Source organism: Pezoporus wallicus, unplaced genomic scaffold (genome assembly GCF_028554395.1).
Source record: "Pezoporus wallicus isolate ANWC-B61680 ecotype Strahan unplaced genomic scaffold, APGP_CSIRO_Pwel_v1 contig_5767, whole genome shotgun sequence".
In the NCBI taxonomy this organism is placed as follows: domain Eukaryota; kingdom Metazoa; phylum Chordata; class Aves; order Psittaciformes; family Psittacidae; genus Pezoporus; species Pezoporus wallicus.
The window spans coordinates 1,757,186-1,783,795 of record NW_026640599.1 but is presented as its reverse complement, the minus strand read 5'-3'; the positions used below and the strand labels follow the sequence as shown (position 1 = coordinate 1,783,795).

Genomic DNA, 26,610 nt, shown 5'->3' with positions numbered 1-26,610 from the left:
GGGCTCTGAATTTGTTTTCCTGCACTTGCAAATCAAATTGATATTTCAAGTATGATTCGGTACTTGAAACAAGATGTGGATATGCCATAATGGCAATTCTATTTACTTTTTCACAATAAATTCTAAATTAGCCTTTAATATGATGTACAAATATGATCCTTCTGAACATTTTTTTTTACTATCCTAACAGTATCCCAACATTCTAATTAATTATCCTAACATTCTGTCATAAAATAGATAATTTTAACTTTTTAGACCATTACACCCCCTATATCAGTGAAGCTACTACAATTCACAACAGCTGACTATAAAACAGATATATTTGGCTTTCCCTGAGTTGGGGAAATGCTGTGCTGTGTTAACACTGGGTTAACAATTGTTTCCATAATCCCCAAAGTCTTATGAATTCCAGCTAATTCACACGTATGACACACCTTAAAACACAGATCTCATATTTTCAAAATGTTCCTAATCTGAAAAGAGAAATCCAGATCACTCAGAGGTAAATTATCAAAACCAAAAAAGGTGTTGAAAATGGAATAAGGGAAAAAAATGTAGAAACTTGTAAAACCTGAGTCTTTCTAGAAGACATAAAAAAGTAGGATGATGCAAACAGACAAGTTACTTTTGACATCTCTAATTTCATGAATATTTCTTCCTTTAAATGCTTAAGAAACGTAATTCATATATGTTTTTATCTCCCTTCTATATAAGCTTTTTTTTCCCTTCAAAGAGTATATTCTCTTAAACATGTGGGGAAAAAAAAAAGAAAGAAATTTCTCATTTACTAAAAATTATACTCATTACTAAATCCCTTTCCCCTGCAAAGCCTTGGAGCCCGGTTTATGGATCTGCTACTTTTTAGAAGTGTTCCATTTCCAATGCAGTCTGTCACTCATCACAGAACAAGTTAGGTCCTTAATTCTTAAATTACTTAAATCTTTCATTTCCAGATGGCCCTAAAGTATACGAATTCACAGCTTCTTCCTGTTAGCTTTTTGCTCAAAAAGAACAAGCAGAAAACTGAGAAAAAGGGATGAAGATCCAGCAGAATTGTTATGGCTTATAAACTACTACCCTTTCCTAATATACATGCACATATGCATCATGTGTATACAAAGAAAAACAAATACTTCTCTACAATTTATATTAGCTGTAAACTATTAGGAATATTCTTGTAGGATTCATAAAAACACTTGATTTCAGAACTCTAACTCCAGTACAACATGCTAACTGCTGTATCTTAAGACCTAGTTATACATGGAAAAACTCTAAAACATAATCTGGTAGAGTAGATGAAAAAAAAAAATAGAATGCATGCTCTAACAGTGCTTCAATGACTGAAATAGAATGGATAAAAGGAAAATGAAAAAAAATATTGACTGTCATCACAGAATTTTGAATATCACAGCTATCCAATCTACAACTGAAAAAAAGGAGTCAAAATCATTCAACTTCATCTTCAACATAGATTTTGAACATATATAAATTTACATGCAAAGACTGCTTTCCAGAAGTGAGATTTCATTTGGAATTTTTTTTTTTAATATTATTATTTGTGATCACCTATATTATTTGTCAGAGAAGTATTCTGAATCATAGAGTGGTACTTTTGTGTTGTTAATTTCTGATATGTTAGAAATGGACCTCTGGAATTGTCCAAATTTGGATTGTCTGTGCAGCACGTCACTAAAAGATATGCTGAAGATGTCTGAGTGACAACCATATTGAATAATTAGTATCCATTTGACTTTCAAATATACTGTAATGTCTAGAGAGTGTTCTAATAGGTTTACAAGATGTACACACACTTGCTCTTGGGAAAAAGTAGTGAGAATTAAATACACTGAGCTGACGTGCCCACTTACAATTAGGGTGAGCAAGTAAATTAGTATCTGTTTTTTCACACTTTGATCTGACACTTTTAATTGTATATATACTTCTGTGCCATTTCTGAGCATTGAATGTTGTATTTACTCTCTTTCAGTTTACCTAGGAAAAATGATAATACACATACACAAGACTAAGGAAGAACAAATAAAATACCACTTCTCAAAAAAACCCAGACCAAATTAAGTATAACTGCACGTAGCTACATGCTATGAAGAAATTATAGAAGACTTTAAAAATACAAAATCTAACGATTATACAGACTCATAGAATCATTTAGGTTGGAAAAGACCTTCTAGATCAAGTTCCACCATAAACTTAACACTGTCAACTCAATCACTAAACCATGTCCCTAAGTACCACACTGACATCTCTTTTAATTACCTCCAGCAATGTGACAGGCTGCCCATTTCCCTGGGCAGCCTGTTATAATTCTTGACAACCCTTTTGGTGATTTTTTTCTTTATACCCAATGTAAACCCTTCCTGGTGCAAATTAAGGCCATTTCCTCTTGTGCTTACTGGGGAGAAGAGACCAACACCCATTTGCTACAACCTCCTTTCAGATAGTTGCACAGAGTGATAAGGTCCCCTTCTTTTCTCCATATTAATTTGATTACTCTTATCCCCAGGAACAAGTGCTGTGGTCATATACAATGTGAACAGGGCACAATTAAGATTGCTCAAGTGCCCTAATTGCTTCTCAACACCTTAATGTGCATGGATAATCTTTAATTTAACATTGACTCTGAATTGTTTGGGTTATAATTCTCATTATAATTGCCGCGCTCCTGTAACAAAGTTTATTGTAAATTATGAATATGTGATATTAACCTTGACTTCAATTTAACATCTCTTTTGTGTAGGAACTACACTGAGAACTGAAGCCAAGTGCCCCCCTGATGTAAAGTCACTTACCTTCAGCTGCGTCAACAAAGCTATGCAGACTTAGATGAGAAATTGTTTTGCCAGCTCTAAACACTAACCTATGCAATAACATTGTCCGCATTATGAAGAGTAATACATTCAAATGAGTTAGTAGTGTTCTAGCATTGATTTCCAATCTTAAACTCAACTGTTTTGGAGCTACCATTTTATTGTCATTGCATTGAAATCAATGCAACACTCAGACATATCAAAAACATTATGAATCACTACAGGCACACTGCACACTTGTAAATCATGAAAGAATCATTCCGCATATAGTTAATGTGCTCAAGAGTCTTTTGAAATCACCAAATGCTTGGTCACTGAGCAAATAACCTTTCAACAATTTTTGAAGGGGTGTGTGTTTATAGTAAACAAAGTACTTCACTGCTAAATTAGTTAGAACGTAGATGGGAAGGCATCTTTATATTTATCACCATTGCCAAGAGGAAACAAAGATGTTTTAGGTTATTTATAAATACTCATGAGAATGTTGCTGTTGGAAAGGCTTACTCACTTAAAGAAATTTGATATAAGAAACTTTTTATTTGGTATGATGACTACAGATGGCCACATCAAATATCTATATAGATAGAAATGATATACAATTGCAGTATGAGATCAAGATTTTAGATAAACTTTTTTTCTTCTTGCTAAAAGTCTTGAGGAACACCACACTAAGTCTAGAAAAGATAGGCGCCAATTCTTTGGTGTAAGTTTTCATTCAGCAATAACATTATGCAAATGTATTCACAGTAACAACCTGGTACATACTTCTCAGAATATATTTTAGAACATATTTTCACTTTTGATTAACTATTTCTAGAAATGGTGCAACCTGTTTAAAAAGTGACCAACATTCTAGAATATTTTTCAAGAATTTAAATGGATGAAATATTTTTTCTCCAAATATATCAATTTAATTCTTTCCTGTTAGGGTGGTGAGGCACTGGAATAGGTTGCCCAGGGAGGTTGTGAATGCTCTATCCCTGACAGTGTTCAAGACCAGGTTGGACGAAGCCTTGGGTGATATGGTTTGGTGTGAGGTGTCCCTGCACATGGCAGGGGGGTTGGAACTAGATGATCTTAAGGTCCTTTCCAACCCTAACTATTCTATGATTCTATGAATTTATATTTCACAATCTATAACTGTATACTTTTATGATTTGATCTTGTTAAGAGACCTGTGGTAATTACACCACAGTAGATAATATTTAAAAAATGAAGAATGACTTAGGATGATTTTGTACATCCAATGTTTAGGTAGCCCAACGTGATGGCTATTAGAAAAACCATTGCTGTCAAAACCCCATTTATTTCCTAACTTCTGTAAATCAAATCTTCTTAAAATGAATCTGCCATAAAAGTGAGGCACCTAAAAGACCGTATCTTAAAAACTTGGCCTTATGAATGCCATTTAATGGATGCATCAAATCAATAATGAACAGTTTCCCATTCCAGAAAAGTAATGGATTATGACTCTGAATTGTGCTTTCACATAATTAAGTCACATCAGGAAAGATTTTTCATATCTCAAGTTAGATGAAATTCTCAAGAATGAAAGTCCTAAAAAAGTTAAATGTTTTTTTTGGCAAAAAATTATGAAGCATGTAAACATAAAGTTTTTAATTTTTATAGATATATACCCAATAGAAAAAAAATCAGTCACTTTCACTAAAAAGATTAACTGCAGCCATCTTTGGAAGGAAAAAAGTGCTGATAATATGTAATGACATACTCCTTATGCCCTCCAGCTCACTTTTTCCTTTTCTACATCTTCAGAAGCACCATCGTTGTGAAATGCCACCATTAAATTATAACACAATTAGAAACCTACCTTTCTATAAACTGCACAGCTTCCTTTGTGAGTCTCTGAGTAAGGTTCTCATAGGAGAGTGGTTGCTGGATAATCTGATGGTCCCTCATTAAAAAGCAATTCAAGTGGCGAAAATGATAAAAGAAGAAAATCAAAACCACAAGTGAAATGGTGGCTATTAAAAAGCAGTAACCCAGTGCTCGGAAAGGTACTCTGAGGAGACCAATGTAATGCACTACTGCCAAAGAGACCAGGGTGATTCCAGTGATTTGGAGTGGGATGACAAGGGATTTCTGAACCCCTTTTAAAAATACGCTGCCTTGGCCAGGTTTGCAATCTCTCAAGTTGGTCACGGTAAGCCCATAAAAGTAATCAAACCCATGACTGAGGGGGTGGTGGCAGAAGTCATTGCTTATTTCACAGTTCATCCCAAGATGCCACTTTCCTACAAAAAGAGAAGGACAGGGAGCATTTTTGTAGTTAAATCATCAAACTTATAATGTTCCCTATTCCAAACATGAAACTCATTATGTGATATTTTCCCTGCCCTCAAGCATTTATCGTGAGGATCCCTATTTTCTATCTTCTATCTAATCTCTCTTCATGCCTTCATCAAAGACTTTGTTCCATGTCTACTTCTTCATTTTAGTGAGAAACAGTTTGGCACAGGTTCTGGTGGAAATCAAGAAATTCTGAGTGGGCTAGCAGGTCACTAAAGAGCAACATAGCCCTTTGAAATAATTAAGCCCTTGTATATATATAGTTAAACAGTCATAAAAAAACTGTGGCAGCTACTTCTTTTTTAAGAAAAGCCAATATGTAGTAATAAAATATATTTTCCAAAACTTTGCTGGCAAATCATTCACCTTTAACTAGGTTTAAAAAAAAAAACAACAAAAAATAAAACAGTGACAGACAAACAGGAGAAAAAACAAGAATAGTGAAAATGAAATTTATATTTAAATGATTGCAAGGTGTCAGAAATGGACAATATACATATATATAGTGAGGAAGATTATTTTATATATAAAATATATATTATATATATATTTATATCTATAGGTGTGTATATATATGAAAATAAAAGAAGAAACAATAGTAAAAAGGAAATTACTGCCAAATACTATGTTTCACAGCATTTTGTCTCACTAGGAAATCATTGTATTTCTGCAGTAATGTTAGACACTGACTGACACAAGAAAAGGGAGAGTCTGATTTGCATTACAGTAACATAATCTATTTCATGCTAATGACAAGTATCTAGGTAATTAAATCTATGACTCAGGTACGTCCCTCCATCACATACTTATGCGTCACTTAGTCCCACAGACCTAACTGTTTGGTAGCATTAAATCCAAATGCACAATTAAAAAAGAAAATCAAATTTAGTTAAGCCTATTGACATAAATGATGGCTACAGCTATATGCTTTTTGGTCTCAGCAAAGAATTATGTTCAATATTTGACAAACATATCAGCCTTGACAAAACAGATGACAGTATGTACTGCTGGGTCAAATTTTATTTATTTTTTCTGAATCAAATACCTACACATGACCAACATATTTTAGGGATCATGATCTTTAAAGAAATAAACAAAACTCCCCACAAACCCAGTAAGTCCTCATCCCCATAACCTAGCCCAAAGACATTTGAAATCTTTTGTTCTAGACTTCAGGATACAGGTGGTAGAAAGTACATAAAAGGAAAAAAGGACAAATAGATTTTTTCCCTCTCCTGCACCATCCCAGCTTTTACACATCTGTAAGAAAAAGTCCTGACGCAGGCAGTCCTGAGCATCTTGGGGATCTAGAGAGCAGCACATTGATCCTGCACTTCCTCTTTTGGCAAAGACAAATGCAGATACTGCAGTACCAAAGGGGGTGAAGATGGGGATCAGTCCTGATTTTTTGAGATAGTGCCTTGCAAATGGGATCAATGTCATTATTTCCCTTTCACAGCAAAGGTGAACTAAAACACAACAGAAATCTTGAACCTGAGTGTTTAATTGACTCCACTTCTCCTCGTGTATCTCTGGATGGTCTTAGGTTAGAAATGCCTTCAGCAGGTTACAGATGCAGCTATAAAAGCATTTTCAGGTCCTCCTATGTGCCAGTGAAATGCAGGTGTTCATAGCTTTCTCATCCCATCAGAAATTTTCCCTCTTAACTGTCAGAATACCTCCTCACCTGAGGAGGAAATCTGCTTTCTGTGGGCAGAATGGCTCTCATCACTACTTTTGATGTGGTCCAGTGAACATTTTTGTGACTGATTACAAAACCACAAATACAGGCCACTGTACCAAATTTTCAGATGTTAGAATGGTGCCATAAAGGGCTAGCCAAGGCTGCAACTCTGAATTTCATTCCCAGCAAGCAAAGATACCGATTTTAGAAAATAAATGATTCAGTCTTTTCTCTTAGGTTTACATGACTGTCTTTACAGAATAATTATAAAGTCAGATATGTAGCAAGGTTAGGATATAACAATTCTCATCAAGTTAGGTAATGGAAATAAAGTTAGAGATTTATAACCACAAATATAAATGATCTGAAAGTTGTTTTTTTTTTTTCACTGTTACTTCTTAATCTCAAATCACTTATAATTCAGTAAAAAATAAGAAAAAGAAACCATATCAACTTAAGCATACTTTCAAAGTCATTTATTAGGATACAAAGATGTTTGTTTAAACTAGATCTCAATAAAAGTAGACACTGCAAGCTAGGACAGAAGAATCTTGCAACAACAAATTAGGACAGGGGAAAATATAGGACCTGTTATTTCAAAAGGGTTTTAGCAAGCACAACAAATTGTTCAATGTCAAGATGAACTTGGGTCTCAAAAAAAGATTTGTTGAGAAGCAACTTAAGCCAAACAAAGCAGACGGCAGGTTAGCTGGGAAAAGCACAGAAGCACTGGCTCAAATTATGTCCGCAGCTGTGATGGAAAAACACAATTGCCATTCTCAAATGGCTGACAAGGTAGAGGGTTTTGACAGATGCTGTGCTACTCTGAAAAAGCAAGTGATGACTGGGCCCACAATACATGTTTTGTTTCATTCCTTGTGACAATAACTGCTGCCTTGAGCTAGTGTTTCAACAGATTATTGTAATGCGCTTTACAATCCGGGGCCCTTGTGAATCTGAGGGCAGTGCAAAACTATCTCACCTCCTTGTCAAGTGAAGCTTCATAGCATGGACACTTCAGACGAGCATCATACACATTTCAGCAGATTACAGCAAGGTTTTGAGTGAGATTTATGCTGTTAATTGTAAATTATTTGTACCTTAATAGTTTGAAATTTTTGTTTTTCTCCTTTGGCCCCAAATAAGGCTTCTGCAGAGCAAGAGCAATGCAATGAAAGGCACATGGAAAGGAGGGGCAAGTCCTATTCAGCCAAGAAACTTCATTTGGAACTCAGTTTTTCAGAACCCAGACTGCAGGAGAAGCTGCAAAAAATCAATGTTTCCCCTCTACTTTTTCTTCAGACAGTTGAATGGGGAGCATTATGAAATCTGAGTTGTATATAATGATATAGTTCTGCTCCTCAGATAAATGGTAAGATGCAAGATGCAGAGCAAGATCCAAAAAGAAATATTTTATGTGCTCAAAGTAATATATATACATGAAGTACACAGCAATAATAAGTATTAAGCATATATTGTTAATATAGTCAGTTTTTAAGCTGTTCTATTAATTGTGCTCCATAGACTCTGCCAATTTTTTATTGGACACATCACTACTGTGATGTGTCCAAATATTACAACACCTCATTCTGGAGGAAAGATATAAGTCTCAGCTTATACATTATTATTTTAAGCTTTGGAGACAAGCTACATAGGTGGATTTTAAAGTTCTCTGGATGCTGGACAACACACTGGATAACAGTAGTGAGGGAAAGCTAACTGTAACTGAGTATAGTAGTAGTTAAAATAATATCCATCTACTTTCAGTAGTATTTTTGCATTATAAATAGCCATTTCCTACAAAACATCAACAGTTCTTGCTAATCTCTGAGATCCTTAACTGGTGAAATATTACATATGCAGTGCATCTACCTTTTTTGAGAAAACTTGATTTTGCTACAGATCTTCTGACTGTGTCTCTTCCTGCCAGATCTATTGGATGTCACCTTCTTTGTGTCACAGGGGAAAAACAATGAGGTAAAAAAAAAGTATATATAAAATAGATTCATAGCTAAAATATATCTCAGGATGTACCAAGCAAGAGGAAGAATATACGCAGAGACATGGAGAAAATTAAAAAGAAGAAATGAAAATGCATTTAGGGAAGAAAAAAGTGCCCTTAGAGAGTAAAGGGGAGAGAAACTTAATAAAAAAAAAAAAGGAACTGACAGTACAGGCTTGAGGAACTGAAAGGCTTCAAATTACCCTTAAGCCAGTCCTTCAGTGGTGCAGGATTTGACAATTAATTGTTTTGGAACTGCTGAGTTAGACTGAACCAAGCAAAGACTCCCTGACCTAGACCAAATATGATGTGATAAGAATGCCAGCAGAGACAGAAAATGGCCTGGCTGGGAATCAGAGTCTGCCTATCTAGTCTTCAAATCTACATAATTTTTCTTTTTGTCATTTACACATGCTTTATCCGTAATTTTAATGTACTTCTTGATTTTTAGAAGCCTTCATTATACTCTAAGGATATGTTAATATTACATCTTACGGTTTCACAGCTATCATTCAGGCCACTTGGAAGAATTGTTCATTAAGCATCATGGAGATAACTTCTGGAGATCTAAGTGGCAAGCTGTCATGTTGCAGTGAAAGTAGTTAAAAAAAGAACATTAACTAGGTCAGCCCCAGAAAATGAGTTGTATTACAGTGCTTTTTGCAAACAGAAAAATGATTCTTTGCAATCTTTAACTGAATATGGAGCAATAGGAATTAACTCCATGATGAACATGACAAATTATGAATGGCTTTTTTACACTATGATTCAAATACACCTGTACTAAATATACTTCTGCTAAGATTTTCTGGGTTTATCTTTTGACTCTGTCAGAACATCAAGGTAGTTTATACTTTCTCAGACTGTGGAATTGCAAAGTAGGATTTTTAGTTACAAACATCAATATTGGCTAGCTACATCATACAGATATTTTTAAACAGTGGTATGAATTGCTAGCCATACTAAATACACTGATTTTTTTAAACAAAAATTACTTCCAAAATTGCAAGCTTCTATTACAACTGAAAATCAAATTGGGTAAAATTAGGTACATCAATCATCTAAATTAACATAGTAATATTCCGGTATGATGTTCTCTAAACAACTATTTCCTGGCAATTCCTTGACAGAAATACATTATGTAATAAAAGTTGTATTTCACAAAAATATTCTAAAATGTAAGCAGTGTGGAATAAGTACATGGCAAAATTAGGAAAAAGCCTCCAGACATTATTTAAATGTTATACCTTTATGATATTAATTCCAATTCAATTTATTATTCATCTGGTATTCCTTTTACTCATCACTGGATATTTATGCTGCAGCTAGTTCTCTGAACTATTTTTATAATGAGAGAGAAGCACATTTTTATATTAGACATCTACCACAGGATGAGAGAGATTTCATAGAAATGCCCATTTTTGTCTGATTACTAAGAAGAGAATCCAGTCGGTTAGTACACATACTACATCATCTACTTTATGGATATTTGAAAACTGGCAAAATGAATCCTACCACCATGCTGACTTGTACCCTGCAACTGATCCCTTATTGTCCCTCTGTTGTAATCAAACTCCTATTTGCACTGAAAACTTTCCAAGAGCTTGACTAATTTTCAATTTGTTCATCATGTTTCTTCAGTACCTTGCACGATGAGACTATAACTACAGAAGTGAATTAGACATACTTACCTGATTAGTGCTTCACATATGCATGGGAATGTGATCAGCTCTGTGCCAGGAAAATAAATTCATTATGTTGTGGGGGAAAAAAGCTTAATGCAGATCCTTAACAGCCTATATGGAAAGCTAATGTTCTTTTGATTGGAATGAATGAAAAATAATTCTGTATATGTATGCAATTTTACCTATTAAAGCAGTTGCATAACCTCTCTCCTTCAGGAGTCTGGAAAAAGTTATTTCTTCAGAAGGAAGTCCCCCAGAAGAGGCAGAAAATAAGAAAACACCAACTCGTGAGAAGGCAGCCATTCCTAAGTACAATGAAAATGAATGAGACTTGGTTGATATAGTGAAACAATTTCCATTCATTCTTTCTGGATGCACTATTTTGCTTTAGATGGTATCATCACTTAGATTACATACTGCCACCAGACACTAAATGTTGCAAGTGGCAGATACAATCATCCATTGAGACAAGGGGGAGCACAAAATTACAAAATGAAGTATATAAACCTTTAGAATCAGTTTTAAGTAATGTTAAATTTGATGGCTTTGTAACAGTAGCAGTGGAAAATTACTGAGGTGCATGATACACAGAAAAAAAGTAGACTACAGCTAGAGAACATACTGAGAATTCTCGTACAAGATAAATTGTTATAGTTGACATAGTTTTAAGAAAAACAGTCTAGAAGAACAGGACACAGGGATAAGGAGTATCTGGGAATGGCAGGTGTCCAGGATGGGCTACAGTTAAACTAACTGATAAGTAGGAGGACAGGAGGATTATTACGTCTCTGGTGCTAACAAACCAATTAAGCTGGTATAAGCACCTACTGTGCGTGCTCCAAAGGCTGCCAGAAGTGATGAAGATTGTTGGAGGAAGTAAACGACCCTCAGAGACCACCACCACAATTCTGTACGCATGCGGGGAACTTTCTGGAAAATGATGTAATCCATATGTAGCCTCATGAATACGTATGTATGCCAAGGGACTATATAAGGATGGCTTGTGTAGCAATACAGGGACACACGTTAGGAGGAGCTATCCCCCGTGTCTCCTGGCGCCGCAATAAAGAATAACTGCTTGTCAGCTTGAAAACTTTGTTGCCAAGTTTGTTCCTGGAGTTTTCTCCGAATCACCATTTAGCTGAGCAAGGTCTTTCCTGCATCGACGCCAGAAACTGAGAAGTGGAGAAAAAAATTCTCTGCTTATAGTCGTGGAGCCAGCCATCACATAAAAAACTGCAGCCCCTTCTGTAGATGTTCTAAGGTATAACATATCTGAAAGAAGTTGAGCTTGCATAATTCAGTTTTTTTGTACATGAGGAAGGAATGGAGCTGGGAATGAAGCAAGATCACTCCCGAGTTCTACTCTCAGAACTTCGACAATCCTCATACGTTGTTTTCTACAAGCCTTTAAGGTTATTTGAAAGAAGGCGGTTGAAATAGGGCAGTCTTACAGTTAGGCATGTAAGTAACATGAGGTGAAAAAAAGAGCAAGACAGAGCCTGATTCTGGAAATAGAGTGGATAAGGCACTCAGCTTTGGTAGGACAGGACCAGTGCTGCAACAGTATGAAGGCCCATGATTCAAAGCACACAGAGTGCATTAAAGAAGCATAAGGTATCAGCTAACAAGACAACATCTAAATAAGGCACAGTAACTTCTACATTATATGCTGAGAGTCTGAGGAACATAAACTTGAGCTTATAAACTACTCTTAGGATGAGGAACTTGAGAGCTCAAATTCATGAAAATTAGATTACTAGGATTCCAGATGAGAGCTGGCTCCGAGTATAGACAGACAGAACACAGAATATCTATGCAAATCTGTGCAGATGTATCTCCAGGAAGTCTGAATTATGCAACTGTATGATTTCAGTGCCAAAGTTACATGACTGATGTAGACAAGCAGACTCTTCCCTCTGGTATCCCTTGTGGTTAGATAAGAAAAAGACTTGTTTGACTGGTTTATTAAAGAGAGCTCAACTTACCCGCCAAATACTGACTTCAGTTTTTCACTCCAGCTAGCTTTATTGATCAACAGTTTAGGTAGTTTTAGTCATCTGTACATATCTATATTTTACTTACAATATCTTTATTCATATTTATTTTTATGCACTTCAATGTCTGGTAACTGAAATCACTGTAATTCCCTGAAGTTACCAGAATGAGAGAACTATGATTTATTTTTTTTTCTCTTTTTTTTTTTTAATTGCTACCTTTCTCTGGGGGTGTCTCTCATCCAATACTGCATTTTGGAATATTCTTCTTCAGCTCTATTAGCAGGATTTTTAGATTTCTAACATTTTTTTTCACATCATGATTCTAGTATCTTCTAGATATAATAATCCTTTATCAGTATTCATTGACATTTAGAAATAGTCCACATTTAGCAATTTAGTCACTTAATTAAGACAAAGACCATTTTTGTACAAACATGGAAATAATCTGGTTTACCTGAGAGGCAATCGGTTAAGAAATAAATCAGTTCAAATGCTAATTTTTTGGAAATAAGAACACGGGTTGTAATGGAAAGTGACCTGTGGCTTTACCTGCAGTAAACAGCAATTTAGCTGTAACAGGTATATAATATTTTCCTTTGCAGCTGAATGTAATAGAAAATTTTGCAAGTTATATCAGCTAGCACTTTTGCAGAAGCTTGTTACTTGATTTGAATGAGCACGAACGTATCAAGTAGGCTCCAGAGTCTTGCTTTGCTTTCATTCTCAGAAGAAAGGACAGGATGTTTTATCACTAATGAACAAGTGATCTGATTAATGTATAATGATCCTTGCTAAAAATGATGTTAAGGGAATGTTAAAGTTGCATGGCTAAGCACTAAGGGGCTCAGTCCCAGCACACTAAAATAAACAGACTGGATCTTCACTTACTTAACTGGGCTTTGGATCAGGTAGTTTAAAAGTGAGAGAAGTTATTAAATGCATGCATTCATGGGGTACTTAACACTGTGTATGCATAGATATGGAGCAAAAATACTGAGAAAGAAGGGAGATTTTTTTTTTCTTTCTTCTTCCCAGTATTAAGGGCTGCTAGAACATCTTAATGAATAGCCATCATACACTCCACCACCCCCACCTCCTCCACTCCCTGCCACCCTGAAAAAAAATAACAACTTGTCTAAATCAAAAGATTTTGTAGAAACAGAAATGTCTGAGCAGAAGGATTTACACCAGGTTTTCCATTGTGTCTTTCTAGATGAATCTCTGTGATGCTCAACAGTCAGGCTGCCCTCAAATATCCTGGGGAGCAGCCTGAACGCGACTGGGGAGGCAGACAGAGAGGTCATTTGGAAGGTGGAGGAAATCGATGGAATTTGTCTGCTCCTTACATTAAAACACCACAATCAGATTTTTTCTTCACTATTTTAAAAATCTTTTTCTCAGTAAAAAGGGGCTTTATTTTTGTATTAACTTATCTGAAATGTGAGAATTTCCCATATATATGGAAGATTTGAAATGCTGACCATCTTCACTGAGGTTTATTGGTCACTGAAATAAGTACCTAATCAAGTAATGATAAAGATAGCAAGAAAAGCCAGTGAAGAAAATGCATACATTTACTACAAATAAAATATTATATTTACATATAAAGCAATGGAATTTTACCTGATCTGATAGGATATCGCCCAGTCAGGAAAGCAGCCCTACTTGGAGTACAAAGTGGGGATGCTGCTATGTGATGAGTAAGTGTCACTCCTTCCTCTGCCAGCCTGTCAATATTAGGGGTTCTAGAAAAACATAAGGAGGAAAGACAACAAAAGAATACACAAAGATAATTATTTGGAAATGGGCATGGCAAGATCAAGGCATCTGAAACAAAAAACTATCAGGAAAATCAAGTTAAGATTTATTGTATGCAAATTATCAAAACCATGGTAGGGTTGCAATTCTAAATACTGTTGTGTCAAAAATTTTTCCATTAGGTACATTAACACCTGTTTTAATGAATTTATTGAGTACAGCATGAAGATGAAGGAAAAAAAAATCAGCACTTTATTTATGATTGGCTAGTGACAAGCTTTGCTTAACTCACAGATGCTTCAAAATATGCTTAATTTATAGTACTTGTGTCATGTTTATTTTAAACTACAATTGTTGATTGTACTTTGCTTCTCTAGACCTACCCTTATTTTGTTGGTTGCTCAATTCTGTTTATGATACAACTTTTCAGCAGGATAAATAAAACAGATAAGTCTTATTGTTAAGAAAACAAAGATTAAATATGCTGTTCTCTAGAAAGGATATTAACTTTGCTTACCTATAAAGGCTAATGAAATCTCTGAACATTTTGGGGTTTTAACTTCACAAATCCATAGAAAAACTAAAATAAAGCTCTGACTCCCTCAACTGTATCATCATACCTTAATGTTCTGTTCCCATAACATCCTAGGTCTCCAATACCAAGATCATCAGCCATCAGTAAAATGACACTGGGACTTGAAGCACTGTATGCTTTGACACTGTTTGTGGCACACTGGCAAATTAGTAGAAATAAAAGGAGTCTCATCTTCCTCCTGGTGCATAAGAACAAGTGGAAAACATAATAGTTAAGACTTCTTTTTAATTTTACTATTAATTGAATATAGTCCTATTATTTATTGCTCTGGATTGTATATTAGAAGAAAAAAAGATAGACTGGAGATTTTTATTTGGCTTTTTCTTTTTCCTCAAGAGTTTTTTTAACATTATTTTCTCTGTTATATTTCTTAAAAATTAAAATGCATCTTTTAGTATATAGATAATTTTTCCTTTCACCCCCTTACACAGATGAATCCTTTAAATAAAGATGAACAGAGAATTAGTCACAATCTCAGTAACAATACTTTTGCATACACAGATGCACTGTACAGCAGTAAATATGACAGCAAATAATTTATTTTTTTTTTTTAGGTATAAATGTGATTTAGGGAACACAGAAACTGAAATCTTTTAGGACCAAAATTTCCAAGGTTCATTGCAGGAAAAACAAAAAACAACAACAAAAAAATGTTCAACAATTCTGCTACCAATGTAAATGACTGAATAACTTGTCAACAAGGGAAAAAAACCAAACAAACCAGCTCTAGTTTCTTGACAGGAATAAGTACTATCCAAAGGAAATGAAGACATAAATTACAAAATTATTGAAAGGAATGTTCAAGAAAAAGCTCTTTGCAGACATTTTAAATACCAGGGCCTGTAGCAAAATTATGTAAAAATATTTTATATCACAATGTTCAATAAACAATGCTCATGCTATATCCAACTTAAAACAGGAAGAATGCATTGTTCACAATACTACACACCATCTTTTATGATAAGAGCACAGTCTATTACTATTTTACCTAAGCAGGGACTTGTCATATCTCAGTTTTAAACTGCATCAAGTATGCTCCACCTGCAATTGAGTGCCTCTAGGCTGTGAAGGATTGTGTCAGGTATACACATCAAAAAAGAACAGAGACTCACTCTCCTTTGCCTCTAGTAATACTTCCATCATTTCTGGATGCAGGCAGCCTTTTTCAAATGCAGATGAGACATGAGTCACACCTGCACCCTGGATTATGCTGGGACAAGAAGGAAAGGGGAGGAAACCAGGACTGAGGTGGAAATTTGAAAGTAAAAGAGTAGAAAAGGGAACTAGAAACAAGAATTTTGACAGAGAATGGGGACAGCAGGTCAAGAAATGAAAAACTTGTAAACCAGTGAGTTACAGTAGATAGAAGTAACAGAGAGAAGAGAAAAGAAGAGAGAAGATAGAGAAGCCAGAACTAGAAGAGCTGGTGCAGAGACATCAAGAGAGACACATTTGTGTATCAGTGAGGTGTGGTGGTTAAAAGTATCTGTAGAAGATGAAGTAGTCAGAACTAGAAGAGCTTGCACTGACTTGAAGAGCAAGAAGGAAAGCCTGAGGCCCAGTTGGAATGAGAACTGCAGGCTGAAATTAGAAGAAATGGTAGAAGGTTTAAGAAACTGGAAGGGACAGGATGACAGTGGGTAGGAAAACAAATTCATGAAAACAGGTGACAGAAATGGGAGTATCTGGGATGAAATAGCTGAGGAGCTATGATTATGGAAGATGAAGAGAACTGACTGGAAAGAGCCTGGGCAGTCTGGGACTGATGCAAGTCAAAATAGTGGGGATCAACCAACAAACTGGGACTCTTAGTACTTGTTTGCATACAGATAAAACACTAATATTAGCTGATTTTTACTACTTAATAAATGCTTTCTAACCCATTGACTTTGCTTTGATGACAACAATTCTGGTTTAGATTTCAGTGAGCAACACCTAAAGATCCCAGCCTTATCACTGTGGCAACAGATCATTACCTGGCTTATTCCATGGGAAGCAATCTACTTTGTTTCAGATACGGAAAATACATACACAAACTTTAAGACTAAGCCACTAAATGCAGTTCTGCTTGGTGGAATGCATCTAACCAACCCTCCATCGAATTACCATATTAATGAAGCTGTGTAGCACCTGCCACACTGCAGACATAATCTGCACAGTAGGTTTAGCTTTCTTCCCTGAAAGGATAAAAAAGTGTGATTTTCTTCCCACGCACTGCAGAGAACAGCTAGCACCCTGACCCCACAGGACAGGAACAACCTGCTGCCAGACCTTTAGCTCCTACTCCACTATTCAGACTGCAAGGGTCTCAAGGCCCATGGTAATAGGGATGCTGAAAAGGGTGACATATATAGAATTGTGCTGATGTTTGCAGGGCATGCACATTTATTTCATAGAATTACTGAGTGTCCTCAGCTTTATTGCAGGCTTCACATCTGAATAAAAACTAGAAATGTGTGCTCCTGCCACTAATAAAACCATCATTTTAAAAGCACAAAGCTATCTGGTTTTGCAAGTTTTCCAAACAACAATTCCAAGGTTTAATTCAACTGGTACAAACAAAACATTCTGTGTTTCAATTAGGAGGTATGGAACTATGGAGAGCAGTCTTTTTGAATACGTGTGAGGTCTTTAGCCACTAGTGAACAGAACAAATTAATTTTCCTTTTACTGAGCAAAGTTACTGTTGAAAACCAAAGTAGCAGCTGTCTTTTATTTTCAAGAATAAAAGCAATCTAAAAAATGAGTGAAATATCTTCAAAATCAGCTGACTACAATTTATATGAATTTTAAAGAGATTTCAAGTTTGTATAGAGATATGAGCAGGAAAATACCTAAGAAACTTTGTCACCTTGGTCAAACTTTACAATCTTTAGCTATATATACACAGTGAAAAATAATATTTTAAATAAACATTCATATAATATTTTAAATAAATCTACACAGCAATGTTAACAATAGCTGTGCCCAGTATCAACTGGATCACTGTAACTTGCAAAGTGGCTGAAAATCTTATTTTCTGGATCTATTCCTGCAAAAGTTAGCCTCATTTAGTACCTCATTTCTCATTTTGCAAATCAACAACAAAAAATGTTATTGAAAGATGTCTCTGATGTAATATTGCTGTATAGTCCTCCACTCTGAAGGAGTATCTGCAGGCACTCTTACACGCTGGGCTATCTGCCTCCACCTGGTATCATGTCCCTGAAGTGAAATCAACACAGAAATGGGAAAAAAAAATTAATCCCAACAACCCTGATTTCTGTAGTGTACTCTCTACAATAGACTTTTATGAATCTTGAAGGGATGTGCTTGGAAAGCAAGAAATATTGAATGGATGAAATTAAGCAGAACAGGCAACAACAAAGAAATTCAGAAGAGTAAAAAAGGGAAGAACATGAGAATGAAGCTCTGAGGATACGGAGGCTCATCTGCGTCACACTACGGTTTTTAACGGTGAAAAGACAGGCACGTGCAGATCTAACATATAAATGATTACACCAAATCAGATGAAGCTTCCATTTAACCTAGTATTTGGTCTCCAGCAGCAAACAATCCAAATACTTAAGGTAAGAATGTAAGAAACTTGGCGAGTATATTCTTTTACTAGTGCACCCTTCTAGCTTTTGACAGTCAGCATTTAGGGCATTTTGAACAGAAGAGCACTGTATTGAATATTTCCCTGTAGATTCTTTTCCCTTCATGAATTTGTTTTACTCTATTTGTCTATTTTGAACCAATCAACTTTTGTTTAATTTGGGTTTGTTTTTTTGTTTTTTTTTTTTTTTTTTTTTTTTTTTTTTTTTTTTGCATTGAACCGATTTGATATTATTTTACTTCCACAACATCCTTTAAATGTTCCTACAGTAATCTTAATCTTTGAAGGGTTATGTTTTAGATTCCAGTGGCAAAATTTTTCCTTAATTGCACGCAGGACACCTAAGTGCAATTTTCAATATCTGCTTCACTTTCTCTGTGATATAATAGAACTAATAGTACCTTTTTTCATCCCAACATGGCTGCTAAGTTGGATATATTTAAGAGGTGCTTAATTTCATATAAGAGCTATGTAAGAATTTAGATTTCATACATCCCATTTCAAACTACCATACTTTAATCATTACACATGTATGTGTATATATATATATATACATATGTATATACATACATACATAGGTGTCACTATACATATCTGCACATGTATGTGGATGCATATATACATATATCCTACTTTTTCTACATATCTTCAAATAACATTATTGGGATTTGAATACATATTTTCTACTTGTATTAAAACAAAGTATAAATGTGCAAGAACAAATGGATAAAAACATATAATAAATATACTCAAAAATTTCCCTAAAAGTCATAAAAATCACACTGTAAACAAAATAGAAGGCAACGCTGTTCTCCATAAGATTCTGCAACATGAAAATTCTTCAGCTTCATGAGAAAAAAAGCTTTTAAATTGTAACAAATGGTAAAGTAATATTATATACTCTTAATAATTTTATAATATTAGCTTAAGATTTCTTAAAATCTCTCAATTTTTCTCTCACAAGTCAGTCATAACTGTGCATCTTTTATGTCATACTACTGAGAAAAGAGAAATAAACCCATGTTTTTGACCTGCTTTTAATAATAATTCATTCAGACAAACAAACATTACTTTGCATTTGCAACAAGCTAAGACCCTGCAAATATTTATTGTATCCTAACTGATCACTGGTAACTCAATCTCAGTAATATGCTTCTAATATTTTAATACCATAAACTCACTATTTCTTAATGCTGTTTTTTTTTTTTAGTATTTTATTTCTCCTCCTGCATGGTAAGATACCTTCTAAGAATCCTCTCCAGTCCTCAGAGCCAGATGTTCTCCTCCTGTTTCCTCAGGTCCAGGCAGCATATTTGATGTGCTTATTAGTCGTTGTTGGTTTTTTTTTTTTTTTCCAGAGACATAGGCGTCTTCCATCCTACCTACTGGTTAGGCACGTCAGATTCAGTGCCAGATTAGGATGACTATTTCTTTCCCAGGTTGGAACTGATTTGCATTCAGCCCTCTCACGGTGTGGTCACAGAAGGCTGTGTCTCTCTGTATCTGTAAACTGATTGATATTTGTGTCTGTAAAAACACCATAACATTTTTCTGAAGAGTGCCATTAGATTTCAGTGTGCATCTTCAGGTAACTATGTACAAAAATGAAAATCAGTATTAAATTTATTAAAAGTTGTCTCATTGCACGACAGAAATTTTGCTTAACATGAGCTCGGAAGAACACCAGAGAAAATAATCATGTTTCTTGCTCAAGCAAGATTAATTATTGTGTCTGAATCAAATAGAGATGAAGCCACACAGCATCCACCAGATACAAGTTCAACTTAAGGTAAATAATTTATCTAAATGTTTTCTCAAGAACTTGCTAGTGTTAGCTAAATTAAATTACAGATTTTAATGGCAGTATTAATAAATAGTAAACATTATTTTGGGTAGCAAATTATAATATGAAGAGAAGACAAGATTATCTTTTGTAATATAAACTGTATCTTAATATAATTGAGTGGTTACAGTCTCTTCACCTTCACCCAACTATAGCCAAACTGATCTCCTTTGAGTTTCTGTTCATCTTCAAAGTAATATTCCATAAAATGTTTAAAAAGGAAAAAAATCTAATTACATGCAATATCAGAATAAGATACTAGACTCCACCAATACACTTCCTTCACAGGGATACTGCACAGATCTGAAGGTTGGTACGTGAGTCCTGCTGTAAGTCTTTGGAGGGTCAGTAAGCCAAATGATCAACCAATTAACACTGGATTTTAATTTCATCCAATTTGAAGTAATTTCTAACCCTTTTTCACTGAAACAGTAGTATTCAAATGCCTGTCACAGGAAATTATTAAACCTAACAGAAAAAAAAAAACAACAAAACAAACCCAAACAAAAAAACAACAAACAACCCCCCCTAAACCAAATAAATAAACACCCTTCAACACCCCCAAACCCATCACTCTCCCCTGAGTTACTCACTGGCATCCTCTGAAGTCTGTCAAGATCAAAGCTTTGGATTTTATAACATAATAGTCTTCTATCTATAACTACTTTTCTAGTCAAAATGGTTTACCAGAGAAATTGCAGTGAAATGGCCAGTTAATTTTTCTTTGCCTCATAAAGCTAGCAAGTAACACACCAGTAAAATAATCCAGTATGTTAAAAGTGTTTCCAAAAGGATGTTTCACGTAAAGAAAAGAGAACTTGCATTTGCATTAATTCATTCTCAAAGTGTAGGATTATGATTTTTAAAACAGCTCTATTGTTATTTATACTTGCATTTTGATAATACTCAAGGGCTCTCATTATAACTGACTGATTTAGATACAAAAATTGAGAAAAGGTTGCTATTCAGCCAATATTTATTTTAGCCACATAGAAGTTAAATGCCTACATGGCCCATATCAACTAGACACTCATGGTGCATCTGAATTTATTCATCTTAAAGTTATGCATTTAGAATGAGCTAATTATCTAGGCTTGCTTTCTAATTAATGGGAGGAGACAGGCACCTTAAGAGGATGATTCATCTCTCCTTAAGATTGGTATAATGAAATGTTGGAAGTGATGCTCACGATCTTTTTCCACAGACTACAAAGAGAGCCTAAATATCTAGTTTAGACTGGATATATACAAAAAGGAATAAAGTTACATAAAAAAAATCCCAATTTGATGGTGCATTGCCTGTTTGTGCTCAGCATAAAATAAGAAAAAAACTTTGTGCAATAAACGACCACTACATTACTTTTCAATTAGTATAATGTGCCCTAGCAAACTTACTGATGCAACAATTTCTTACTCTGTGAATAGTTCCACTGAAATCTGAGAACTGGGGACAAGTGTTCATGAGTTTTAGTTGGAAAATTTTCCTCTAAAGGATGTATAAGTATTCGTCCTTTCCAGACTGTACAGTAACCTGATTAATATTCTATCTAGAAATTACATTCAATACTGTTACTCAAGCCAGACAATATTTCAAGGAAGATGTTGTCAGAGATGACCAACCAACAGACTACGAGCTCAGCCTGACTGTTGCTCACTGCCCACTCCCTGCTGCCCTCTTGCCTAAGGGCTACGCACACATGGCAACTAAACCAGCCTGTGACTGGCCAGTTTTTGCTAGATCCTCTTACTTCCTTTCACAAGTTCCTTTTCACAGAAGAAAAAGCGCTTTAGCTCCTGACATATAACAAGAAAAAGTCTGTTCAACTGCATGGGCAGTATCAAGCAATTCATGTGGATGGCATACAATTTGATAGTGTCTCACTGGAATGAACCTATTCACATGCTCAAGTATTACACATGTTCTCCTGACGCCCATCACACCACGGGAGACACATTTATTCTCATCATGGGACAGTCCTGTCACACAAGGGGTGGGAAAAGAGAGAGTAACAGTGTACTCATTATATGATACAGATATACTCAAATCATTCAATGGATAAAATGGTACTGCAAGCAGCCCTCTCATTTGTCCACAAGGACCTGTTCAATTTGTCCCATTGCAGAGACTGAGAATGGCTGTATTAGAAGGGATGCGAACTAATTAAGAGGAAATGGTTGTATCTGGGCTATTACTTATGTCCAGCCTTTGCGCTCTTTCCCAGAAACACTATTATAAAGCATATGCATTAGAAAAAGCATAAGAAAAAAAAAAACAAACCAAAAACATCTCCCATGATTATCAAAACAAAATATCACAGTACATCACTTTTTCATGGTGATGTACTGAATGCGGGTGCCAATGTATTGGCAGAAGGGGGCTGCAGGGGAGGCCTCTGGAAAATAGACATGGGACTGTCCTGTGCCAAATAGTCAGTTTCAGCCGCCTCTGCAATGCACCCACTGCAGACATAGCTAAGCCCGTCAGACAAGCTGGCAACATCTTGGGAAAATATATTTAAGAAAGGGCAAAAACCACTCTGGGGAATGAACACAGAGGGAAGGGGGTGGAGTGGCAGAGACAGGACCAAGAGGAAGAGGAGGTGGGAACAACAAGGTCAGGGCAGTAGGAGCTGCTCCACATAGCTAAGCACTGACTTCATCCTCATAAGCCACCCATTGCCTCACTGAAGGGATTGAGCACAATATGCAGCAGTAGATGTCTGGAGTGAAGGTGTGGAGACTAGGAAGATGGAAGAAGGAAATCTGAAGTTGAGCCTGAGAAGTGGGAGGAAAGGTGTTTTTCCTGCATATTTAGATGTCTGTACTTGTTGTTTCCCAATATTCCAATAAAAAATTAAATATTTATGCTACCTGGCAATACATTAATTCCCCAAGTTGTTTTGCCCCTGACAGTACTTATTAAGGTGTGTTTCCCTGTCTTTAATTGAACTCTTGAGTCTTCTCACTTCTGATCCTCCTATTTTCCTGCTTTCTCCCTCATCTCACTCAGGAGCATGGGAAGGAAACTAGCAAGCAGCTGTGGGTGCTTGGCTGTTAGCCAGGGCCAACCTACCACATTTAGAATGAAAAGGGGATGAATGGATCCAACAGCAAATTGCTTTCATTGATTACCATTAACCAAAAGTTTCTTTGCTGTGATGCAATCCATCTAGACTCTAAAAGTGAACCTTTTACCAGGGAGAAAAATAGCAAAGCTTTTTAAGTAAAAAATAATTCAGTTGTGCTCAGCTGACTTATGGTGTTGCTGGTGTAAGCAGGAGGCTCACAAGAAATAAATGAACAGCTTCTCTTTCCTTTTAATTTGCACAAGTAAGAGACATTTAAAATAAACAAGTGTAGCTGCTTACTGAAGACTAAGTTTCTTCTTTGAAGTTTCTAAGCAAGAGAAAATCTGGTTATGTTACTTCTGTCATGGAACCAATATTCAGGGAATGGTACGTCCTTATCCTGGAAACAGTTGTGAACATGTCTCATGACAAATTGTTCCAAATTATTTTGACAAAAGTCTTTCTAGTGGGGCAAAATAAAAGGAATTTTAATATAGATTTTATAATCTATATTTTTTAATATAGATTAATATAGATTTTTGTTTAATGTCCAAAAATTAAATTCATGATCTTTACTCTTACATCTAGAAAAATAGTGTGTTTAGCATTTATATGACGCAACCAAATCACTTTTGTTGTTCTTTTGTGCTGGGAGATTTTTTTACCACGTTATTTTGAACATGGTTAAAAGATAACCCACATACCACCCATCTTTTTATGACCTAATTCAAAATTAGAGCAAATAGAATAGGATTATCCAGTCAAAATTTTTATTTTTTCCCCTATTACCATGCTGAAAAAAACCTTCAGAAATGGCAATAGGGAGGAATTAAGATGGTAAGTAATTTTCTAACCAGCTCTAATGCAGAGATACTCCACTAGCACTATTCATTGCAAGCATTACTAAATACAATTATTGGAAACAGATTTGAAAACACAACACAGCGATCACAAAATTAGGAGGTCCTACAAACCAGGAAAATATTTACTCTGGAAAGAACACTTGTACAATTAGGAAAAGAAGGATTATGAGCTGTATAATGGTTATATAGCTGCCTGATTGCAAACTACATAGATCACATTCTTCAAAAAAATGTGCAAGCTAAAGGGCAAAGACATTTACAAAATGAGGCATATACATTAGCCAACTTTATATCCCAATTCCAAAGATTTGATCATTTAATAACTTCAGTAAGAATACCAAGGAACATCTGAATTACTCCCTCAGAAAAACAAAATAAAAACAAATTAAAAAACTGTAAATATACTTAGCTTGGTGAAATATTTGAGGGATAGAATTTAAACAAGATAGGATTAGGCAACAATTAGAATTAAAAAGTCTTAAAATGAGAGATATCTGAAACAGCAAACAATTCTAAGACTAAAAATATCTGCCTAGAATACATGAACAGACTAAGTGGGTTCTTAGAGTCTGACAGAAAAAAAAAAATTGAACAAATGAAATGTGTATATTGTATTACAGCAATACAGGAAAAACAGCAATTTAGGCCACAACATATCCAGTTTCCTTCTGCCTTGTGTGAGTACAAAATTCTTGCTCCTTCCCTCCTCCTTCCCTCTCTTCTTCCCTTTCTTTTCTCTAGTTCTTTCTCTCTTTCATAGGAGCTCTAGGAAACTGGTAAATACTTGCTGTTAGAACACAGCTCCTTTGCACATAGGAGCTAAAAGGCAAAATCACAATACAGCAAAATGAAAATTTTCATTATCTCAAAACTACAGTAATTCACTTCATTTTCACCTTATTTTATATGACATTTTAAGAACACAAATAAATATAGTAAGTATTAAAAAAAGACTTTTTTTTTTTTTCATTTTCTTGTGGTAAACCAGTATTAACTTCCTTTTAACATTTGAAAGGTTACTTAATAATAGCTTCATGGGTCTCATTACCTTTTGGCCTGGACTAGAGCATGCTGCAAGTATATTTGAAGAGAATAACACGCTTTTTGAATTGCATCAGAATGTCATTAAAGAAGTTGATGAGAAAGAACACTTTCCTTTGCTATATGCCTTCAGGTACAACACAATCTCATGTTTTTAAAGGATGGATTCTGTTCATCAGTGAAAAAGAACATGTCGTTTCCTCTGTTCAACATGCATTTTTCAGGACTAATAGTTCACTGCTATTATTAGACAAGTGCTGTAATTGAAAACATACTCAGTTGTCTATTATAATAACTTACATGAACTCGAGATGTGATGCTTCTTATGTAGCTAAGAGTAACTTTTGTAAATGACTAATCCATGTCAACAGCTTCTAATTTTCTTCATCATAGTTGCCAGTTTTGTCAGCAGTGCAGAATAAAAACACTGGGAAGGGGGGGGGAAGAAGAGAATAAAGTAGCCTTCTAGCTTACTAACTTTTATTTCTAATTATTTAAAATTTGTATCACTAGGGGTTCCTTTAGAAAGCATGTTTGCATACAACATCATACAACCACCAACCTGGCTAGTTTAAGACAATGTCAGAGGAAAATAGGTCTGTCTGAGCTCTCTACTCTAAGATTTCCTTCTGAATAGGCTGATCTTTGGTACAATAGAAAAAAGAAGAGACCATTTTTACACCATTATCTTTTAATTTAAAATACTGTCCAGGATGTGAAAAATCCAAGATCACTATCACTGTGAACCTGAAGCAGTTCAAACTTCTGTGTTCACAGCCCAGAGTGCCACAGCCATAATTCTTGTTAAGCACTTCCTAACAATCCCAGGCTAATATCCTGTCTTCCTCCTAACCCTCTTCTAACACTAAGCTGATTTTAATTCATCACCCTCAAAATTCCTCTCATACAATCAAGAAGCCATCACACAAATTCTTCTGCAATCCTAATCTTTCTAAACCATCTCCCATCATATTCCAAATCCCTTTCTACTCAAGAATCCTGTATTTCTGTGTCATCAATATAAAGTCAAACTGAATACCTCTTGGATGCAGCTCCTCAACAACTCCATTTCTGCTTGCCTAGATATTGCTGTTATCACTCTACCATTACAACTCCTGATGCTGCTGCACATTGCTGCTTTCGTCCTACATGACTTCTTTCCTCACAGCACAGGCTTTTCCACTGGCCAGCAATATACAGCAATCCCTATTGCCAAACATCTGTGGTTCTCCAGATGTTAAAGCAGCCTCAGCTGCTGGTCTGACAGGGATTTAACACAGGTTTGCATTTACTAAAATACACCTAGAGAGCACCCTAAGGGCAGAAGCAGAAAAAAAAACAC

General features: G+C 35.4%; 1 protein-coding gene across 6 annotated transcripts in view; it reads right to left on the bottom strand.

Annotated features, from left to right (window-relative positions):
* STS (steroid sulfatase) overlaps window positions 1-26,610 on the bottom strand; it is a 98,247-nt gene that overhangs the window by 61,724 nt on the left and 9,913 nt on the right. For 2 of the 6 annotated variants that reach the window (XM_057419670.1, XM_057419667.1), the window contains 4 exons: window positions 14,882-15,034; window positions 14,127-14,248; window positions 10,686-10,808; window positions 4,654-5,077 (listed from right to left, as the gene is read on the bottom strand). In XM_057419670.1, the coding sequence (XP_057275653.1) occupies window positions 4,654-5,077; window positions 10,686-10,808; window positions 14,127-14,248; window positions 14,882-15,027 (815 nt within the window). In that variant the 5' untranslated portion in view covers window positions 15,028-15,034. Of the gene's footprint in view, window positions 1-4,653; window positions 5,078-10,685; window positions 10,809-14,126; window positions 14,249-14,881; window positions 15,035-19,635; window positions 19,982-25,568; window positions 25,696-26,610 lie in introns of those variants that run through there. The other 4 variants (XM_057419669.1, XM_057419668.1, XM_057419671.1 and 1 more) reach the window with 4 other exon arrangements.